The sequence below is a fragment of the Neopelma chrysocephalum genome, unplaced genomic scaffold (assembly GCF_003984885.1).
Source record: "Neopelma chrysocephalum unplaced genomic scaffold, ASM398488v2 Primary Assembly neopelma1_67, whole genome shotgun sequence".
NCBI classification, from domain to species: Eukaryota; Metazoa; Chordata; class Aves; order Passeriformes; family Pipridae; genus Neopelma; species Neopelma chrysocephalum.
In genome coordinates this window covers 3,315,893-3,335,518 of record NW_020897726.1, presented here as the reverse complement: position 1 = coordinate 3,335,518, position 19,626 = coordinate 3,315,893, and the positions used below count along the sequence as shown (strand labels likewise).

General features: G+C 45.0%; 1 protein-coding gene across 1 annotated transcript; it reads left to right on the top strand.

The window, feature by feature from the left end:
* Nucleotides 1-1,802: 1,802 nt before the first annotated feature.
* On the top strand, nt 1,803-16,908 carry LOC113968329 (serum paraoxonase/arylesterase 2). Its single transcript, XM_027684802.1, has 9 exons — nt 1,803-1,928; nt 5,780-5,850; nt 10,609-10,664; nt 11,557-11,722; nt 12,796-12,922; nt 13,741-13,941; nt 14,599-14,680; nt 15,194-15,322; nt 16,234-16,908. Exons 1-9 carry the CDS (start codon nt 1,855-1,857, stop codon nt 16,390-16,392), a joined length of 1,065 nt encoding a protein of 354 aa, XP_027540603.1. The 5' UTR covers nt 1,803-1,854; the 3' UTR covers nt 16,393-16,908.
* The last annotated feature ends 2,718 nt before the right edge of the window (nt 16,909-19,626 follow it).

Genomic DNA, 19,626 nt, shown 5'->3' with positions numbered 1-19,626 from the left:
AGCTTTTTTAAAGTTTGTTTGGTAAAACACATTGTCTTTCATTAATGACTGAAGAATGATGCATTTTGAAATAGTTTGTTGTAAAATCCAAATCCATGTGTACATAGCTTCTGTATCTTATCTTTTTAAAAAGATCCTGATATGTGGTAGGGAAGCACATGTAGAGGGCATACCTTTTACAAGTGAAAGATTTAAGACTTCCTAAGTTTTTAGTAGAATAATTTCCCTTTACTTTCAAATATAACCCTTTATTTTCTGCCATTAAGCAGCAGGAAAATCTATGGTATAGTTGCTGTCATGGAAATAGGGTAGGAAGACTCATACAACTGAGTGCTGCAATGCATGACTATAAACAGTCCTGTCAGCCTGACCTCAGTGCTAGGGAAGGTCATGGAGCAGATCATCTTCAGTGCCGTCATGCAGCATGTGCTGGACAATCAGGGGATCAGGCACAGCCAGCATAGGTTTGTGAAAGGCAGGTCCTGCTTGACCAACCTGGCCTCCTCCTATTACAGGGTGACCCACCTAGTGGATGAGGGAAAGACTGTGAATGTGTCTACCTAAGGCCATTGACATCATTTCCCACAGAATTCTCCTGGAGAAAGTGCTCATGGCTTGGATGGGTGCACTGTTTGCTGGGTAAAAAACTGGCTCGATGGCCAGTCCCAGAGAGTGGTGGTATATGGAGTTAAATCCAGGTGGTGACCAGTCACTAGAGGTGTTCCCCAGGGCTCAGTACTGGGGCCAGTACTGTTTAATACCCTTATCAATGATCTGGAAGAGGGGATTGAGTGCACTCTCAGTCAGTTTGCAGATGACACCAAGTTGGGCAGAAGTGTTGATCTGTTGGAGGGTAGGAAGGCTCCACAGAGGGATCTGGACAGGCTGGACTGATGGCCTGAAGCCAGTGGTATGAGGTTCAACATGGGCCAAGTGCTGGGTCCTGCACTTTGGTCACAGCAACCCCATGCATTCCTCCAAAAAAAAAAAATCTCATCTACCTATAATTCCAAAGTAATCAAGGACCCAAAAAAGGAAAAGGGCTAGGGCAAAACAGAGAGGAAAAGATATTTCAGGGTGCCTCCTCTTCTCCAGCACATTTTACTTTAAGTGTTGCTACATGTGGAGCATTTGCTTGGCCTCAAGGGCAAGGGCAAGAAGAGCAAAGACCTTTTTAGTGATTGCTCAGACTTTCAGCGAAGTGCAAAGGAATGTGAACCTTGCAGGCGAGGGCATTCACCATGCAGGGAAGGGAAAGATAACTGCTAAGGGAGGGCATTAACCCGCTAATATGTGTTCCCCAAAAAAGCAAAAGGCCAAGGAGGCCAAAGCTGCAGATGATGCAAAAGCAGATTGCTGCATGGAGTAACCCTGGAGCCCCAAGGTGGATTCTGTAGCCCTTGTCCTGCACACAGGAGAAAGCTGTTGGTGGGAGCATGGCAGTGGAGGAAGCATCATTCTGGGGGGAACCTTTGCTGTTAGTGCACATGTATTAGCATGTACATCTCAGTCTAGAGGTGTACACGGAGTACTTGTACATTCTGCATCACATTTTTTTTTTTTTTAAATAACAGAGCTGGAACTTGGTCCACCTGCCTTTCCCATGGGAGCTCTAGCATGGAGCCTGCAGAGGGCCACTGTCCGGCTCCCGCGTCCCTGGCGCTCGCCGGCCGTGAGCCGGGCGGACGGTGCCGCGGGTGCGGGGCACGGCCGGGCGGGGCGGAGAGGGAATGGGATGGGAGGGGGCGCTGCCGGCGGGAGCGCGGTGCCGGGCCCCGGGGGCGGCCCGGGCAGGCGGGGCGGGGCGGGTCGGGACGGGTCGAGACGCGGCAGAGCCGGGAGCGGGGATCGGCCATGGGGAAGCTGCTGGTGGTGGCTCTTGTCGGGATAGCGGCAGCCCTGGCGGCGGAGCGGCTGCTGGCCTTTCGGTAGGAGCTGCCCTGCGGGGTTTCGGAGCGGCGGGTCGCGGTGCCGGCGGTGCGGGACGGGGGTGGCCCGCGGGTGGGGGGCGGCAGCCGGGTCCTGCCGCGGGGCTGAGGCGGGCGCGGGGCGGCGAGGGCTCCCCTTCGCCCTTCGAGCTGGCGGGCACCGCAGCTCCCGGGCTGGGGCTCGACTTCGGCGGACACCCGCACTTGAACAAGTGCAGTGGCAGCCAGAGGGGAAGAGTTCTTCATTATCATCACCATGGCTATCATCATCATTATCAAGGGAACCGTTTTTCCCCAGAGAAAAACTAGGCACTGCGATGCCTTTTTCATCCTCTTTCTTCGAAAACTAACTTCGGGAGCATTTGTGCAACGGAAATGCCCTTTGCAGTGGGAGGATGTGAAACTCTCCCTGGGAAGATGCTGGGAGCCAGGAGGCCAAAGGGAGAGGGTGCCCTGGGAGAGGGGGCCAGTACCTCTGTTTTTACAGAGGCTTAAGTTAACCGGGGTATATCAAAACGCAATATCTGCACATTTACCTCATCTCCCACCAACTCGCCAAATAGTAAGTGGAAATCAATTTGTCGAAAACGTGTGTTACTTTCTACCAAAGCTGACCTCTGGATAACAATAGCCCCTGTGTACATGAGGTTTCCTCTGACAGAGCACAGGCTAAGATGTGACCTCGCTGTAGCTGAAGTACCCAGCCATATCATGATCCGTATCATAAACCTCATGCCATGAAGTGTGAATGTGAACACTGGTGTTACAGCAGCTTCTGTCCTGAAAGCTGCCAAACAAATAACTGGTCATTTCAGGTCAGAAAAGTGATGGTGAATTACTATGTTAGAAGGCAACTACCTCATTATGATTTTGCTCATGTCTACAAGGACTCCAAATGCTCGATTTCAAAGCAACAACGCCCAGCTAATTGAATTTTGGGTAATTGTAGGTAATTACAGAAGGGGGGTTATACTGCCTGGACCCAGGTACCTCACATAGATGTGTTTTCATCTTGCGCTCAATCCACCTTAGGCATTAGTGATAACCACAGCGGTAGAAGAACCCTCCTGCCCTGGAGTCGCACAAGCTGGGATGGCAGAGCTGGAAAACATTCCCTGGCTTTACTGGGGTGAGACATTTCAAAGGGCTGTAGAGAGCAATGGTCCCCACATCTCCTTCAAACTGAATGAACAAATGCAGTATTGGGAATCTGGTAAAGGATAATCTGGTAGAAACAGGATTCCCCCCGTCTCTGTAGCTCTCTGTGGGTTTTTCCTGTGTGCTGTGTTTTCAGCAAACTCCAGCATAGCAGAGGTCTTAGGATGGTTGCTGAGTTTGGAAACACACAACTTCAGTTCATAAAGTACTCTAAAAGTCATTTAACACAATTAAGAGAAACTGTGGGTAGCTAGCTCTTGCTATGTGTCTCTGTTATCCATTCCGCACCCAGAAGGCAGAAATCCAGCAAAGAGTCTTTGCAGTTCCTTCTGAGTTTGGTATTTTATGGCACGTACAGCAGAAAACAGGTGAAGTTCTTCTGTGTTACCAGCTAAATGACACCAATTCCCCTATCGACATTTTAAACTGCTCATTCTCTGAAGAAAAGCGCTGAGCTAATTTGTAAAATGTGAATGTGAATTATATAATTATATAATTCGTGTTACTGTTTTCCTCAGAACAATATGCATATGATATTGTTCATATGTATTTATATATACACACACAATGTTATAATTTTGTAACACTGTACCCATAGGGCACTGAACTTGCATACTATGTTCAAAACAGCAGCCTGCTTCCAGAAAGATGCTGACAGTTTTAAAAGAATTGGGAGCAAAACCAAAAATAAGAAGTGATTTTTCAATCCTGTCAAAAAAACCCTCAAAACCAAAACCCAAAAATCCAGGGTTGGTAAGTCTAGAGATGAGGAAAACTGAAAGAGAGGTCTTTGAATATGCAACAGGTTCCTGCTGAAGGAAAGGCCTATCCTCTGTGTCCCATGAAGTGGGACAGTGGGTGTTAGGACTGAAACTGGAAAGAGAAACAGTGGGACAAGGTGCCGTGCATTGGGGTTGCACCAAGTAGCAAAAGTTCCTTCTTTTTTTTGAAGTTGCATCCTCCATATACTGCAGGCCTCCTTGTGTTCTTGGTACGGCCAGTTAGTTATCTAGACCGTCTGGCTGAGTGGCTCAGGCTGTGCGAGGTAGATAAACTGACACATTTTGGAAAAGCCTCTATATGTGCTGCAGGCTTGTGACTAGCGTCCTTTTGAATTACTCTCATTCCAACCCATGAAGTGTTTCCCTGGGAATGCTGTCGGGATATCATCATCCCTCTCTGGCTGCTAGCTGAGTTCCTGCTGTGCTTTTGGCTCAGGGTGGCTTGCAGCCTGCCTGGGAAAAGTTGATGAAAACAGGAAAGGGAAAAGCCCTAAGCAGGCAGCAGTGCAAACTTCAGGCAGGATTGCCTTGAGCCACCCTTGGGTGCTTGGTGGGTTTGGCTGTGCCAAGTTGCCAGTGGGCAACGGGGAGCTGATATTCCTCCTGTGCTGTTTGTCAGCTGGGAGCTAGTGTAATTCTCTGTCAGTACTCCTGGGCTAGAGAGAGAGGGCTTGGGAGGGTTTAACTTGGTTCCTTTCACTTGCTGTCCTCTGCACTTTTTACTCTTTTTTGTCTTTTCTTTTGGCCTTATGTTAACAACCTATGTCAATGATACAGCATTGAAGCAATTTGCAATTCCTATTTTAAGTAATTAAAAACATGCAGGACCGACATACCATACAGCGCTCAGCTGTAGCACATACTTTTCATATCACTGGCTGATAGTGCTGTTTAGTTTATGTTTATGCCTAAAACTATGACATAAACATAGCAAGGTTTTGCTATGGGATCTTTGCGTTCAGAATTTCCTGTAGTTGGAGCAATAGCCTCAACACAGGCATAGGATAGACATGCAAAGGAGTAACTATGTAAGGTTAAATGCTTTCTTCTGGGGGCAAAAAAAAAAAAAAGGAAGAAATATTCTAGTACGCTACCCTGACATTTTCATGTAGAAACACAATATATTTTCTTCGGGCACTGCAGACCAGCATGGTCAAACACAGCAATCCTGGTAGTGAGGTATCTTTCGTAAGGATTTGCAAACAACTTGGAATGGAGGAAATTGAGAAATAGGAACTCGTGTAGGTACCTGTCTGTATCCGCTTGCTCAGTGAAGCATGAGCCAGAGACTGAGTTTTGTGGGCACTTGTGAATGAAATAAGCAGTGCTGAAGAGGGATACTTGGAGTGGTATCAGGAGAGAAGAAGAAGGGACAGGGTAATTGCTGAAAATTGTACTACCAAGTCCTGCTTGTTGTAAGGAAATGAGTACTCCTGCCTCACAACAGTGCTATCACTACCTTTGAACATGGACTAAGAAATGAGGAAGGTGCAACTGCTGGTGGCATGGTCACGAAATACAGCCGTTGGGTTGGAGTAGAAGGTCGTCCTCTCCTCATCTGAAATGCTGGTCCTAACCGTGGGATACTACTATATTTAAGTGACTGAAACCTGAAGAAAATTCGGCTGTCTTATTTTATTGTCTGAGCTGAGGTGGGCCATGAAAGCTTGTTCCTGACACTCATGAACAAAATCAAGTTTCTGAAGTTACTCAGTGTGGAACAACCACTTAATCCCTGGACATATGTAACTACCACAGTGATTTGGAGCAATTGCTGCTGCAGTTCTGGGGTTTGCCTATTCAGTATCTTATGGCTGATTTGTTGCTGCAATGGGGCAAATAATAAAACTGAAAACTAGGAATGTTACCTGTTTTAAAACTGGCTGTTAACCCTGCTCTTTTCTCTTGCAGGAACAGACTCAATGCTTCACGGGAAATAGCCCCAGTAACGCTCCCGAACTGCCGGCTCATTAAAGGAATCGGTATGTGCTTAAAATAACTGAGTGCATTGCTTTTGTCCAGCCTTATTTTGTAACTGCTTCTTAAAGTCAGCTTCCAAGCCTGATCCCAAAAAACAAAGTGCTCATTTGACTTTCATTTGTTACTTGGACTTGGAGGTAGGGAGAAACTGCAGGAAGAAAATTGTGCTGAAAAACTAGTTTGATATAATGCTTTTTGCCTTCGTAATTTAAAGTTTCTGTTCCTTTTCTGGAAATTGAGTACCTTGCAAACACTTCTCTGTTGCTAAGCCACTTAGGAAATGATCTGGCTTTTAGATGAGGCTCTTCAGGCAGGTACCTACAGGTGTCTGTCAGATGGTGGTGACATCTTGAAGACAGAACACGCTGCAAGGGTGCAAGCTTTTGGAGAAGACCACAGGCATATGGTGAAGGAGCAGCTGCTAAATGCCAACCAGGATTGCCTGCCTTAGTGCCACATTTTGTGGAGATTTAGGAGCTGGCTGGTACCGTGCGGTGCCAATGGCAGGCAGGAGGCCGGCGAGGTTGTGCAATGCAGCTGTGTGGTTTCAAAGAGCAAGGGGTTATGTTTGTCATCTTAGCCTGGTTTGCACAGAGGTTTAACAAAGTGGCTGAAATGTTGACTTTGTACTTTGGGTCATGTGTTTAGCACACACCAGTGTTTCTGTCTTGTTTTTATTTCTCTCTGATTAGGATAACCAGTGTATAAAACGGATAGCTTTGAAATTGATTGCTTTTTTATGTTTCCCTTTCCCCAAATAATAATTTTAGGCTTAATGGCTGGGGATTTTCCCCTCCTTAGTATTTTCAAAAATGTCTTAAATTCTTTTGAAATTTACCTGGATTTTGCATGTGTAAAAATGTCATTGGATGAGCTTTAACAGCCTTGCCTTTGAGCTTGCTGAGTCACTGAGTTGATTTCATAAATCTTGCTTCTTCCTTGTGTCAGGATTCAAACATCTTTGTAAAGTCAAATTACTGCCACGAATGAGTATATGCTGAGTTCATTTGCCTGAGGTTTGGTACAGAATTGCATTTGAAAAAAATTCCAGGTCTTCTAGATTAAGCTGTAATTTACTCATACAAGATTCTGAATAATGCTTTTTTGATGGTGATTAATATAATTCTTTTAAGCATTTCAGTGTTGCAATCTTTTTCAGACTTTTTTGCAACATGATTATTGTGTTGAGGAAAGGGTAAAGCTGGAAATGAAAAATAAAGTTGTATTTCATTTCCTAACAGCATTTCGTTTTCTGTGCCTGACATTTACATGGAGATTGGGTGAATTCTGAGAACCCGTCTCTGCTTGGAGGTTGCAGTGGATCAATTTACAGAGCTTCATTTCTACTTCTTGCTGTGCTCCTCTAACACTGTCCCTGCACACTGAGCTCTGCACCTTGCCTTGCCTTTGCTCTGTTGTTTACAGCTCTTTAGAAAAATTAATATGCCAAAAATTAACTCAGTGTGTCCAATGTGGCAGAAAGAGAAATAACAAAGGATTTGTGCAAACTTAAAAGTTGGCATGTTCACTCAAATGTCTTCCAAAATTCATTTGCTATGACTAGGGAGGTTATATTATTCAGGGAGATCAAGGACCCCTAAAGCCTAGTTGCTGCATAGGTAGCACTATTCAGACCAGAGGATTTGCTGTACTCAGATCTGTAAGATTGCTCCTGTGGGTGCCTTTGTGTAAGAATGCCTTTCTCCATGGACCTCTTGGCCTCCTGGGCCTTTTTCCATTAAAGTGCTATGATAAAGTTGAATAAGCATTATGTCTTTATTTTAATGTTTAAAACAGTCCTTCTGAACTCTTAAGTGAGACATAGGTCCCAGAGCTGGATCAACACGGAGCAAAATAAACTATCCCCTTTTCTTTCTGCAATTTCATCTTTTCTGTATTTCTATTTTTAAGACTTTGATCTATTCTGCTTTTCAGACACTGTGCTACGCAAGCACAAATGCAAACACTGAACAAGCCAATAAAAAATTGCAAAAAAACTTCATTCACAAATACATAGGAAAGGCTATATTTGTAGAATAAGCAGTAGCTTCTGATTTTTACTGGTGCCTAATCATGTTACTACTTTATAATAAACTAACCATATCTCCTGTTCTAATTCCTAAAGTTCAAAAAGCTACAATAGGAGTTGCCAGAAATACTTTCATCCTGGAACAATTCCTAGGATATAAGCAAAATAGTCTCATGCTTTTGGACATGAAATCCAGATGGGGTTTTTATTGTTAAATACACCTGCAGAATACATCAATCTAAGATAAAATAAAGAAAAACATTTCTAGAGTAGGTAGTAATTTTTCTCAATATTTGTTAATTTTTTTTAAATGCTGCCTGTTTAGATAATCGAATGGACAAGCTGGGCTCAGTGATACAATTAAGCAATATCCTGCAGGTAACTGATACCTAATAAATCAGTTCCTATCTCTTTCATGCCATATAGCACCTGCGACAGCCCTCCCAAAATGGGGCCCACAGGAGAGCCCTTGAGCTTCCCTGCGGCCGGCTGTGTCTCCATCCCCTCCTCACTGTCTCCATGGTGCTGGCTCAGCAGGGTTGCGCTGAATCAGCATTTCACTGCTCTTCTGATGGCACTCAGTCGCTTCCACACATACCAGGACCTGACCATGAAGTGCCTGAAAAATGCTTTGCTGGGCACTTTCTTCCAAAGCAATTGGGTGTGGGGCTCTGAGCACTCTCCTTCCACCGGAAACTTGTAGTTTGTAATTATCTGCTCCCAATTAGCCTGCTCATCTTTCTGCTTGGCAGCCTCACTGATTCAGTAGCGATAAATGATTATATCTCTGTTTATTCACTCACTAGTGTGTGCTGCCAGCAAAAGCAGTCTGTCCAGCTCATGTCACCATGGCAATTGAGCCTCTCAGCATTTATTTGTGCTTTTATCCTCCCAGCAATCCCGGGAAGTGGAGAATCGTCACTAACCCCATTTTATAAATTAACCCAGACGTGGAAAGACTAAGGCAAAGAAAAGGAGTTGCTGGTTTAAACCACAGTGTAAGCTGAGATTAAAAAAAAAAAGCCCCAATTCAAAACTTTAATTGGAAAATACAGGCTCTAAATCATAGAATCATAGAATCAGATGGGTTGGAAAAGACCTCCAAGATCATCAAGTCCAACCCTTGATCCACTACCGCCATGGTTACTAGACCATGGCACTGAGTGCCACATCCAGTCTCTTCTTAAAAACCCCCAGGGACGGAGAATCCTCCACTTCCCTGGGCAGCCCATTCCAATGCCTGATTACCCTCTCTGTAAAGAATTTCTTCCTAATATCTAACCTAAACCTCCCCTGGCAGAGGACGCTGTGTCTCTGCACACATCAATGCAGATGTTTGCTTCCTGCCTGAGCCCAGTGAAAACTCAGACAAAAACCCAGGGGTGGGATAACAGGCTGTCTCCCCCGAAAATGCATCTTCAGACATTTTGCTCTTCAGAAGGCAGGGATACTCTGCTTGTTGGAGTCATGGGGTGGAGCAGAGGTTTCCTGAGGCTGAGAAGGTGCCGACCCTGGCTCTCAGTGAGAAGTTGTGCCACTGCATCTTCCCAGGTCTGAGCTGGGGAGAAACTTTCCTGAATGGATGAACTGGGGGTTCTGGTTCCTCTCCACAAAGGCTTTCAGTGGTCCTGGGATAAATTACAGCCCAGCCAAATCAGTGCCGGGATAAATAGGAGTTACATAAAAGCAAACAGTAAACCCAGATGGAATTTGCAGGTGCTTCCCTGGGAGGAGGTGCCAGCAGTGGTGTGACCCATGCAGGCTCACATGTGTAGTCTATGGCAAAGTAGGAGGGGGTGTGGAGACATGGGACAAGCTGGGCAGTAAAGCCTTGTGTTGGTGGCTGTTAAAGAAAACATACAGAAGAATTTTCTTTAAACAGATGCTCCCAAGTGATTTCTGTCATCATCTGGAAAGTGGCTTGTGGGGAATTCTGGTTTTGCTGGTGATCTGGAGAAGCGAGGGGAGGCTTCTCAGGGGAGTGGTGGAAGTGTTGGATGGCAAACAGGCTTCAGCTTTGGATGAAAAGCTCTATGGAGAGTGCTTGATGAAAGCCTAAAATTGCTCTGTGTTCTTACTAAAGGGCTTTTGTTTTATCTTCTTTCCTACCAGGGAAAAATATTACAGGATATACAGGAATTGGTAATATTGGAAATTATTACCTGCAGTGAAAAGTGTGGTCTAACTATTAAAGCCCTTAGCTGTTGTAGATATAGTAGGTTCTCTGACACTTGAGAGCTTTAACTAAATATTTAGCAATCCATCTTTGTGAAGTGTCCTAGGTCAACTAGGAGAATTAGTGTGCACAATTCTCAGAGCTGCCTTATGCAAGCCTGAGGCCCGAGTCATGGGTATGGTCCTGCCCTGGGAATCTCGTTGCCCACACTAATTGCTGCAGAACATTGTCGTCAGAACCTGGTGATTCATCCCACACTGTCCGGGGGCACATGGAGCTGGGTTAGAGGCTGTGCCCCCACTGCAGGGGCACCCCTAAGCCCCCAAAACAAAGTGAGCTGCAGTACTATTTCCTAACCTGACATGCTGTCTTCTGCTACCACTTTTAATGCAGCGTGATCTTTTCCTCTGAACTTCATTGCATGCTCAGTCATACCAGAAAGGGGCATTCATGAGAGTTGGAATTGTACTAAAAAGGATTTTTTTTTCAATGGGGAATATCTAACATCACCTGATGTGATGTTAGACAAACACCCTGTTTGTCTTTGTTTTGCAGAAGCTGGTTCTGAAGACATCGACATACTTCCCAATGGACTAGCTTTCATCAGCTCTGTAAGTGCCCATGGCACCTTCCCATGCAGGGGCCTGCTTTCTTCCTTACTTGCAGAAGCCATAGGTGAAAATAGCAGGAGGGAGAATTTTTTTGTACAAGGCTGGCTGGCTCCCTAAGAACAGCCCAGTCTTGTGTTGGCTTAGCTGTCATTCCCTTCTGCTTGAGCAAGTGTACTTCTTGACACAGATGTTCTGTTGGTGGCTCTGAAACATATATATTGCACTGACTTATCTGCCCACATAACCTTGGCTTGCTTTCATGCTGCTTCATTGAAATGTTGAAATGTCAATCTGCTGCCATGTTAAGAAGATGTCTGAATTCCGAAATGAAAAAAACCAACAGATTTTGTGTGTTGATTATGTTGTTCCTGATTTTTTTTTTAGCCTTTAGGACATAGGTTTTCCAGCTTTCTTTTGCAATCAGGATGGCAGGTGATGATCATTTTCTAAAACAAAAGCTGATGTTTTCATCTACGTGTTCCAGGGACACTCAGGGAATGATAATGTTGCAAAATGCATACCAGAAATCATGATCTGTTGCACTGCTGCTGTTCCCCATGGCTTTACCATGTTGTAGTGGTGCCTGGTTCCCCCACAGTGTCAGTTTGTAGAGGGGTTTGGCACACGGAGTGTGGCTGCAGTGGGGGCTGTGGTGCCTTGGGCGTGGCTCCTTGCGCCCTCCATACAGTTTGCTCCCTCTGCACTGTGAGTGAGGGCTGGCTAGAGAGAGCAGGGCCAGTCCCTCCACCTCCATCGTGGCTCAGCAGGCTGAAGCAGGGGGACATCCTGATGTATTCTTGCAAGTCAGAGCAAGACTCCAGCATTTTCAGCCCTGTGATGTTCCCGTTTATTTTTTATCCCGGAATCATTTTCTTATGTTTTGATTCTATAGGGCTTGAAATATCCAGGATTAAAGAGCTTTGCTCCAGACAAGCCAGCTGAAATATTTTTGATGGATTTGAATGAAGACTATCCCAGGGCAGTGGAACTGAGAATCAGCCGAGGGTTTGATCTGTCATCATTTAACCCTCATGGAATCAGCACCTACGTAGACAGAGGTAAAGAGCTTGAGGTGGTGGCAAATATTGTCCTAAAGAGCACAGACAGAAATCCCTTTGCAGCACCCACAATAGCTTGCTCTTGCAAGGAGACAAAAGGGTTTTGGGGATTTTTGTCTTTGTTGGGCTATTTTCTAAATGTCATCTATCAAAGGAAATAACCTTGCACATAATCTCAGTCTGTCTGAAACAGAAAGATGTCCTGTATTTAAAAGGAAAGGAAACATGAAAAAGTTTGAGTTGAAAACCACAGAAAATTTATTTTACCAGTTTACACCTGTCTCACACTGGGTTCAGGTATTTTGAGGAGATACGTCCTTCACCAACTGGTAGTGCCCAGAGTGGAAACTTTTGTGGCAAAACAGTAAAACAAAAAAGCCGCTGTAAATTACCAAAACCTCTGTTACTCTTTGGCCAAGCCAGGTTCTCCTCTCCAAGATATGTTCTCCTGTGTCAGGTTCTGACTACCAATAAAGTATCTTTTTGCCTGTCCTTTCACCGGGGATTTTAGCTGGGCAATTAAAAGTCTGCAGATATTAAGAGAACCATTGCTGCAGCTTGACCTGTGTCCCCATACAGTCACCCTTTAAGGGAAGGTGGCTAATTCAGGGTCTTACCAGAAGGGCTGGGCAGAAGGGCTGCAGCCTTACACCAGGGTATAGGAGCTCCTTCTGCTTTCTCAGAGGATGTAATAAACAAACCAAAGAGCCCGAACTGACTGGGTCATAGATCCTTCTTCCAGTTGACTGGGGCTGTTTCACAGATTGCAAAACCCATTGGCTTAGGCACTAGGATGAGGTTGTGATTTCTTTCTTTCTGGATAGAAACAGCAAAAATGTAATTTACACAGCAGGTCCCTGAGTGAGCCTGGGAGAAATGTAGCTGGAGAACTCGACCTCGTTGCAGATGCATCCTGCAGTACATGGGTACTTGTCCCTCTGCCTCTGAAGAGCCCTGACACAAATGCACCAAATTTGGCATGTGCTCTGTACTAGAGGCTGCATCAGCACTGGGGGTGCTCAGCCATGAAAACTGCTGCAGAGAATTCAACTGTTTCCATTTCTTTTTTTAAGATGACACCGTGTACCTCTTTGTTGTGAACCATCCCCATCAGAAGAGCACAGTAGAATTGTTTAAATTTGTAGAAGATGACAATTCTCTTTTACACTTGAAAACCATTAAACACGATCTTCTGGCAAGGTATGGGACCCACGTACCATCTTCCTGCAGAACAGGCTGCTTTGAATGAAATCCAATGTAGGATGATTTTTGGTTTTAAGGTATTATTAACATGTGATATTTCCTCTTTAACCAGCATCCCTGTTTCTCTTATTGATTACTTCTTATCTGTGTAATCAAAAGCAATGTTTCTCCAATCTCTTCTGTAAATTAGATTTTTAATAGTTGTCCCACTCAACTAGTCTTAAGCGCTGTTGTGATTGATGCCAGTGAATTAGCTTAGCATCCATTTCTCCTTCTTTCATGTAACCCACTCAGGTCATTGCAGATATGAATCTCCAGATGTTTTATTATTCTGAATTTGCTATCCTACACTGTAAAAATAAACACAGATTTAGCTTTGTCTTTTTTTTTTTCAATACAAAATTTTCTTGGTCTGTCCTACTGCAAAACGATTGTAAGATAAACAGAACCAGATTGATAAAGTTGTCACAACATCTGCCTGTTCTCAGTTTTTCACTTGAGTGTAATGAAAAGAGAGAAGAATTTCCATGGGCTTATGGACAGGCAGCTAGATTTCTAGTTGATGCCCTATGATCCTGTTCAGGTCTCAGCACTGCACAGTCCTGGCTCACGCAAAAAAAAAAAAAAAGAGTAAAAAGGATCTAAGTAGCTCAGTGTCTATCTGCAGTACCGTCTCTAATTGCAGCACCCTTATGTCTGTGGGATGATCATGTCCTGCCTGGATTCTGGGCAGTCATAAAATGTTTCTTCATACCTCTCATTTGATTATTTTATTTAACTTTCTCCATTTCTTTTTATTTTTGGTTTTTTTTTAGTGTGAATGATATAGTAGCCATGGGGCCAGATAGTTTCTATGCTACCAATGACCACTACTTCACCGACTTCATCTTGATCTTCTTAGAGGTGTTCTTGGGTTTAACTTGGTCAAATGTTGTTTACTACAGTCCAAAAGAAGTTAAAGAAGTGGCAGCTGGCTTTTATTCAGCCAATGGAATTAACATTTCGCCTGATAGAAAGTAAGTTTCTCCTTACCTTAGATTTTGTTTGATCACACAAAAGAATCCAGAGATCCTGATTTGTACATGTGATACCTCTGTGGTCAGATGTCTAAGCTGGTTCATAGAGGGCAAGGTGCTGCCTGTGCAGTGTAAGTAGTACAGAGCGATTGCAGCACGCGGTTACGTGTTGGTGTTCAGCAGCAACGTTTGCTCCTTTGCGTGGTAGTTTATGGGCAGTAAGATCAAAGGTTGCTGCGTTTTAAGCAGCCAATACAGGAGTTTGTCTGTATTGCTTGCAGGGATTAACAGGGCAGAGTTTCTGCAAGTGGGGAACATTCTACCGTCCTAAAGTCTGTGTGACTGAATCAACCAGTCCTGTGGTGTGGACAGGTGATCTTAAATTTAAAAAAAAAAAGGGATAACTGGGGATTTCTAGTTCCAAGGCCTGTTTTGGTGTTGCAATAGAAGAACTGGCACAGTGTGAAGCTACATTAGCATCTCAGCAGGTTGGCTTCATTTCAGTGCCCTGTGGCCTGCTTGCAATGTCTTGCTGTGTGAGAACTGTGGGCTGGCATTCCTCATGGGAAGAGCTGGGCTTGCACAGGAGGAACTGTCTGGTTTTCGTGTCTTCTTACTCATATACATTGCTGAGAGGTGCTTTGCTTTCTTTTGAAGGTACATCTATGTCGCAGATGTATTTGATCATAATGTTCATGTTATGGAAAAACACACTAACTGGAATTTAACTCACGTGAAGGTAAGGTGCTGCTGTTGTATAAAAAAGAGATAAATGTGAATTTTGGACAGAATAGTCCCCATGAATGCTTGAGATGTCAGCATGATCGTGTGTAAAGTTCTGGTCTGGTTGGCTCCTGCTGTGGGGTTGCAGAGGTGCTGTGTACCCTGTTACAGAGCTTCAGGTCTTCCACCCTCCCTCCAGCAACCAGAGAAGAATCCTTGGGAGTGCTGTTGAGCCACAGTGGAAGTCTGCCTCAGGCAGTGTGGGTCAGAGTACAAAGAACTTGAAGGAATCAACAAACATGTAGGTGTGAATGAGCTGATAGGGAGCAAGCAGGTTTCTGCTGGCGTAGAGGTGGGGATGATGCATAACAGGGGAAAAGAAAAACAATACTGAGGGAGAAAATATTTCTTAAAAAAATAAATCTAAGATGTCAGATGAGAGTCTTGGACAAGTCTATTCATTATGTTGTAGTTTACTTCCAGGACTTCTGATAGCTTTAACTTCTTGTTTTTGCTTTGTGTTGGATAGACACTGCAGCTGGACACTCTGGTCGATAACTTGTCTATTGAACCTCACACTGGAGACATCTGGACAGGATGTCATCCCAATGGGATGAAGCTGTTCTACTATGATCCTGAAAATCCTCCTGCCTCTGAGGTGCCTCTTGGGAGACATCACTGGTCTCTTGGCTGTATCTGTGTCAAAAAGTTGTTTTGTTCAAATCACCCTGGTATAACGTAACTACATTACATAGAGAAGGGCCTTTGTGAAAGCAAGACCAAGCTGGCTTCTGCCCAAACAGCATATACTCACTAACAAACACCTGTTCAGATCCTTAGGTGACAACTGGATAATTTCTGCCCAGTAGCTCAGTCACTTTGGACTCCTCAGGCTGCTTTCTGTGCAGCTGTGGCCACCCACACAAATTCTGATGAACTGCATTAATTACCGAGCCAGCACATCTTTGCCAAAGTAAACATGATTGACTGAGTGCAAAGCATGACCAGAAACGTTTGCACAGTAATGATTAATCTGTGCAAGTGTGATTCATCAGTAGGTGACACTGTAATTCTTCTTTCCTTCTGAAATCAATGAAGTACTGGCCTCAGGGTAATAGTGGCCACAAGTGCAGCTGGCTGGTTGATGTCCATTTGATTTCAGCCTTGTCTGAAGCGCCCTGTAAGACACTTCTCAAAATTACCATGTTCAATAGCAGTAGACTTATGATACCAGGCAGTTGTTTATTCTGTCTGGAGAAAGCATGAAAATAAGAAGATAGTAACTAACTCTTCAGCAGGAAAAAACTGTGCACATTTCTTGGAGTGGGGATGACTGTCTTCCTTACAGACATGGGGTCTCTGTCGCACAACCACTTAAAAAAACCCCCAAACTCAGTCTTCATGGACTGTGCTTCCCTGAAGGCCCTATCACAGGAATCACATGGCTGTAATTATCAGCAGCTGATCACCCTAACTAGTTTGTTTAAGTTAACATGCTGATGTTCCCTCCATACATGGAGCATTTCCACCTACGGCCATTTCAGTAGATGTATCCTCCCCCTCTGGCAGGTTCTGCGCATCCAGAACATCCTCTCAGAGGAGCCTGTGGTGACACGTGTCTACGCCGACAACGGCTCTATGCTGCAGGGGAGCTCAGTGGCATCCATCTACGAGGGAAAACTGCTCATTGGCACAGTCTTCCACAGAGCTCTCTACTGTGAGCTATAGCTCGTCGTGGGTAAGATCTGCTGCAGCGGAAAGGATTTCATTCCTTGGGAACTCAGTTTCTGCTAGATTTGCTAACAACAAGACTGTTCCAATAAAGGTTAACTGCAGTAATAGAGATGTATTTTAGCCTTCCTCTCCAAAATGAGACTTCTACGCAATAGTGAAGGAAATGTAATTGAAGGTGAGAAATTAGTTGATTTGTGTAATAGGGAGGACCCCATATCAGTAACAAAGGGTTATCTTGAAGTTCAGTTTCAGATTGCAAATGACTAAACTGTCAGACACTGAACTCATCTCTGCTGGCTGGATTTTGTTGTTTTGGTTTTGGTTTTTTTTTTTCCCCATGAGAAAACTGATTTTGTAAATAAGAATTGCTGACTACCAGTGTGGTGTGTGTTATTGTCACTGACCCCTGGGCCTTCCCAGGGACTGTGCGAGGGGGTCGTCTTCTGAATCTGCCTATTGCCTTTCCCTAATGCTTCCAGAATAACTGGAAGGGGAATAACTGTTATTTCATTTTCATTCACTTCCCCTTCCCCCTTCAAGCCATTTCCTAACATTACTTCAGGTTCCTAAATTTTCTTAATTCCATTGAGAAAAGCATAGGGCATCACTTCAGAGTGGTTTCTTACTGAGTCTTCCAAAGGGAGTTTAAAAAAGCTTTTTTTACTCTTAAAGAGTGGGAAACGTCCTGAGCACCTTCATTGAGAAGTGCATTAGCAATTACTGTTGTCTGTCACAGAAAAGGGAGCATTTCTGGACACTTTGCCACAGTGACTACCCTCAAGCCTTAGTCACACATGTTGTATGTTTAGCTTCCAGTCGGTCTGGAGCTGATTCCCACTGTGCTACTGTGCAGGAGGCACCCCTTCCTGTTTATCTAGCATCAGTTACTGACAATGTCTCACACTGCTAAACGGCCTACCCAGCTTTCCATCAGCTGGTGGTTTTGGAATAGTGTTAGCAGTCACTTTCAGTGAACTGAACAGAATGTCCTTTGAAGCTGGAAATCAGTTTTGTGCTCTCCAGTGTGCACAGCAAGATGCCAGAAACCCCTGTTTTGGCCACCACTTGGTTTCCTGCTGATGGAGTGAGCTCTTCTTGCATTAGTGTAGATATCCTTACCGACAGAGCAGCTCCTGCTGCTCTTTTTGTCCTTCCAAGTTCCCAGCTGTGATCAGCCCTCCAGTTTTGTGAGAGATGCTAACATGCAGCTAAAGGTTCTGTGTTACCTGTGGTGGCTCTCATGCAGGGGTTGCTGCTGTGCTGCCTGCACGTGCCTGCACTGGCCCTTCTCAGCATCTTGGCAGCCCCTCCAAATGCTGCCACCAGACAGACCTCCCCAGGGCTGCCAGCCCCTCTGCATCCTTCAGCTGATGCAGTAGCTTTTCCTCACTACAGTCCTTCCACCATTGTATGGAAAAAAAAAGACAGGCTGCTCCTGAAGGGCGAGCCTGGGAGGAGAGAGAGCCAGTCCCTGGGTGCCAATTGCTATGCTAGCTTTGCTGTTCCCTCCTGCAGTCTGCTCCACCACCAGCCACAGCCCCGCCAGTCTGGAGAGTACACGGAAAGTCCAGTACTTTGAAAGCATGGGAGTACTTGTGCCTACAAGATAGAGAAAATAACCCACTCTGTAGTGGCTCAAACACTGAGGCAGGAGGCAGAGTATGTGCAAACCCTCCTCTGTCTGGATTTTCCCATTCTGGCTGAGAGGAGGCAGTATTGCAGGCGGAGGTTTGGGTGAGCAGTGGCCCTGAAGAGCAAATGTGTGTACTGACACCTCTTGGCTCCTGTGCTTTTCCTTTCTAACAAGCATAATGGCTTTCATCCACTGTTAGGAAAAGATCTGCCGCTCCTTCCTTGACGGAAAGGGACAGCTCTAACCAGAGCAAGGAGTCAGTGCCAGGGCTCGTGGCTGAGGCAGTGTTGCTGTACAGGAGGGACGATGTCATCCCCCTTCCTGTGCACAGCTGTGGGTCTTGCCACATCACCCATCTCCTGCCCCCAAAAAGCATCTGCTGCACCCTATGCTGCCCCAAGCTCGCTGGCACAGACCCTGCTTGGTGTACGGCAAGTCCCTGGGCACAAAGAAGTTCTGTGAGGTTGAAGAACTGAGCCAGTGGGCATGTTTGGCTCAGTCACTGCGCCCTTCCTGATGCCAGCAGCTTCCCCCTGCTGCCATGGTAGAAAGCTCTTTCACACGCATGTACCAGTACAAATGCACATGCTGCGGGGGTAACCGATGGCCAGAAGGGGAGACTTGAGTGTTAGTTAACTGCGCGGCTAATTGACTTGTCTCTTGGCGGCGGCCCTGCATTAGCAGGTCTGTGCACAAACTGCATTCACAGCTCCTCTCCAAAATGCTCACAGTTGATCTGCAGACTTGAGGGCTGCCCAGGCTTCACTGTCTGCTCACAAAGGCTTTGGTGACAAGGACTCAACCATTTGGATCACAGTTTTGAGTCTTGCTGACCACAGCGTGCAGCCCTTCCACCAGAGCAGAGCTGGCTATGAATGAGGGCGGCTTTTGTCTTATCCCTTTGCTGTACTTGCCTTTGGCATTACCTAACCCTGGCTTTGCTGCTCGCTCCTTAGCAACTTTTCTCCCTGGAGGACACTTTCAGCTTCCCTTAGAAGTGGTGTACTTTCCTACAGGAACGTGTAATCCATGTTCAGTCTTGAGGAACAGACGTCATTCCCAGAGCCCAAGCTGAAAGGACTGCTCTGAAAGAAATTCTCACAGCAATGAGCGGTTGGGCTATTAACTTGTTCATGATTAGGCATCAATGGCCTGCACAAGCATTCTAAAGTGGTTATTTTAGGATTGTGCCACTATTTGTTCTAAAGTGCCATCTCCTAAAGAGTTATATCACACATTAGTGGCAGTAACACACTGAAATGCTGATCAGCCACTCTGCTAGTCCTGGATTTACTCTGTGTTTGTAGAAATGCAATAACCATTTCCCTCAGCAGTGGCAGAAGTAACCCATAAAAACATTAACTTCAAATTTTACAGTGGCTTAAAACATCTTCAAATAAGCAAATCTACACATGGTTGGATCTTGTCAAACTTCTACTTTTTTTTGTTGGTTTTAGCCTTTCAGAAAATAAAGATTGTCTTCACTCATCACTGGCTTTTTTTTCTGTTCTAAACGACTCCTGTGCTGAAGGCTTTTCCATCGGTCTGCCTGCAGACTGAAGCATAGGCAAGCGACATGCCTTATCTTTTCTTAC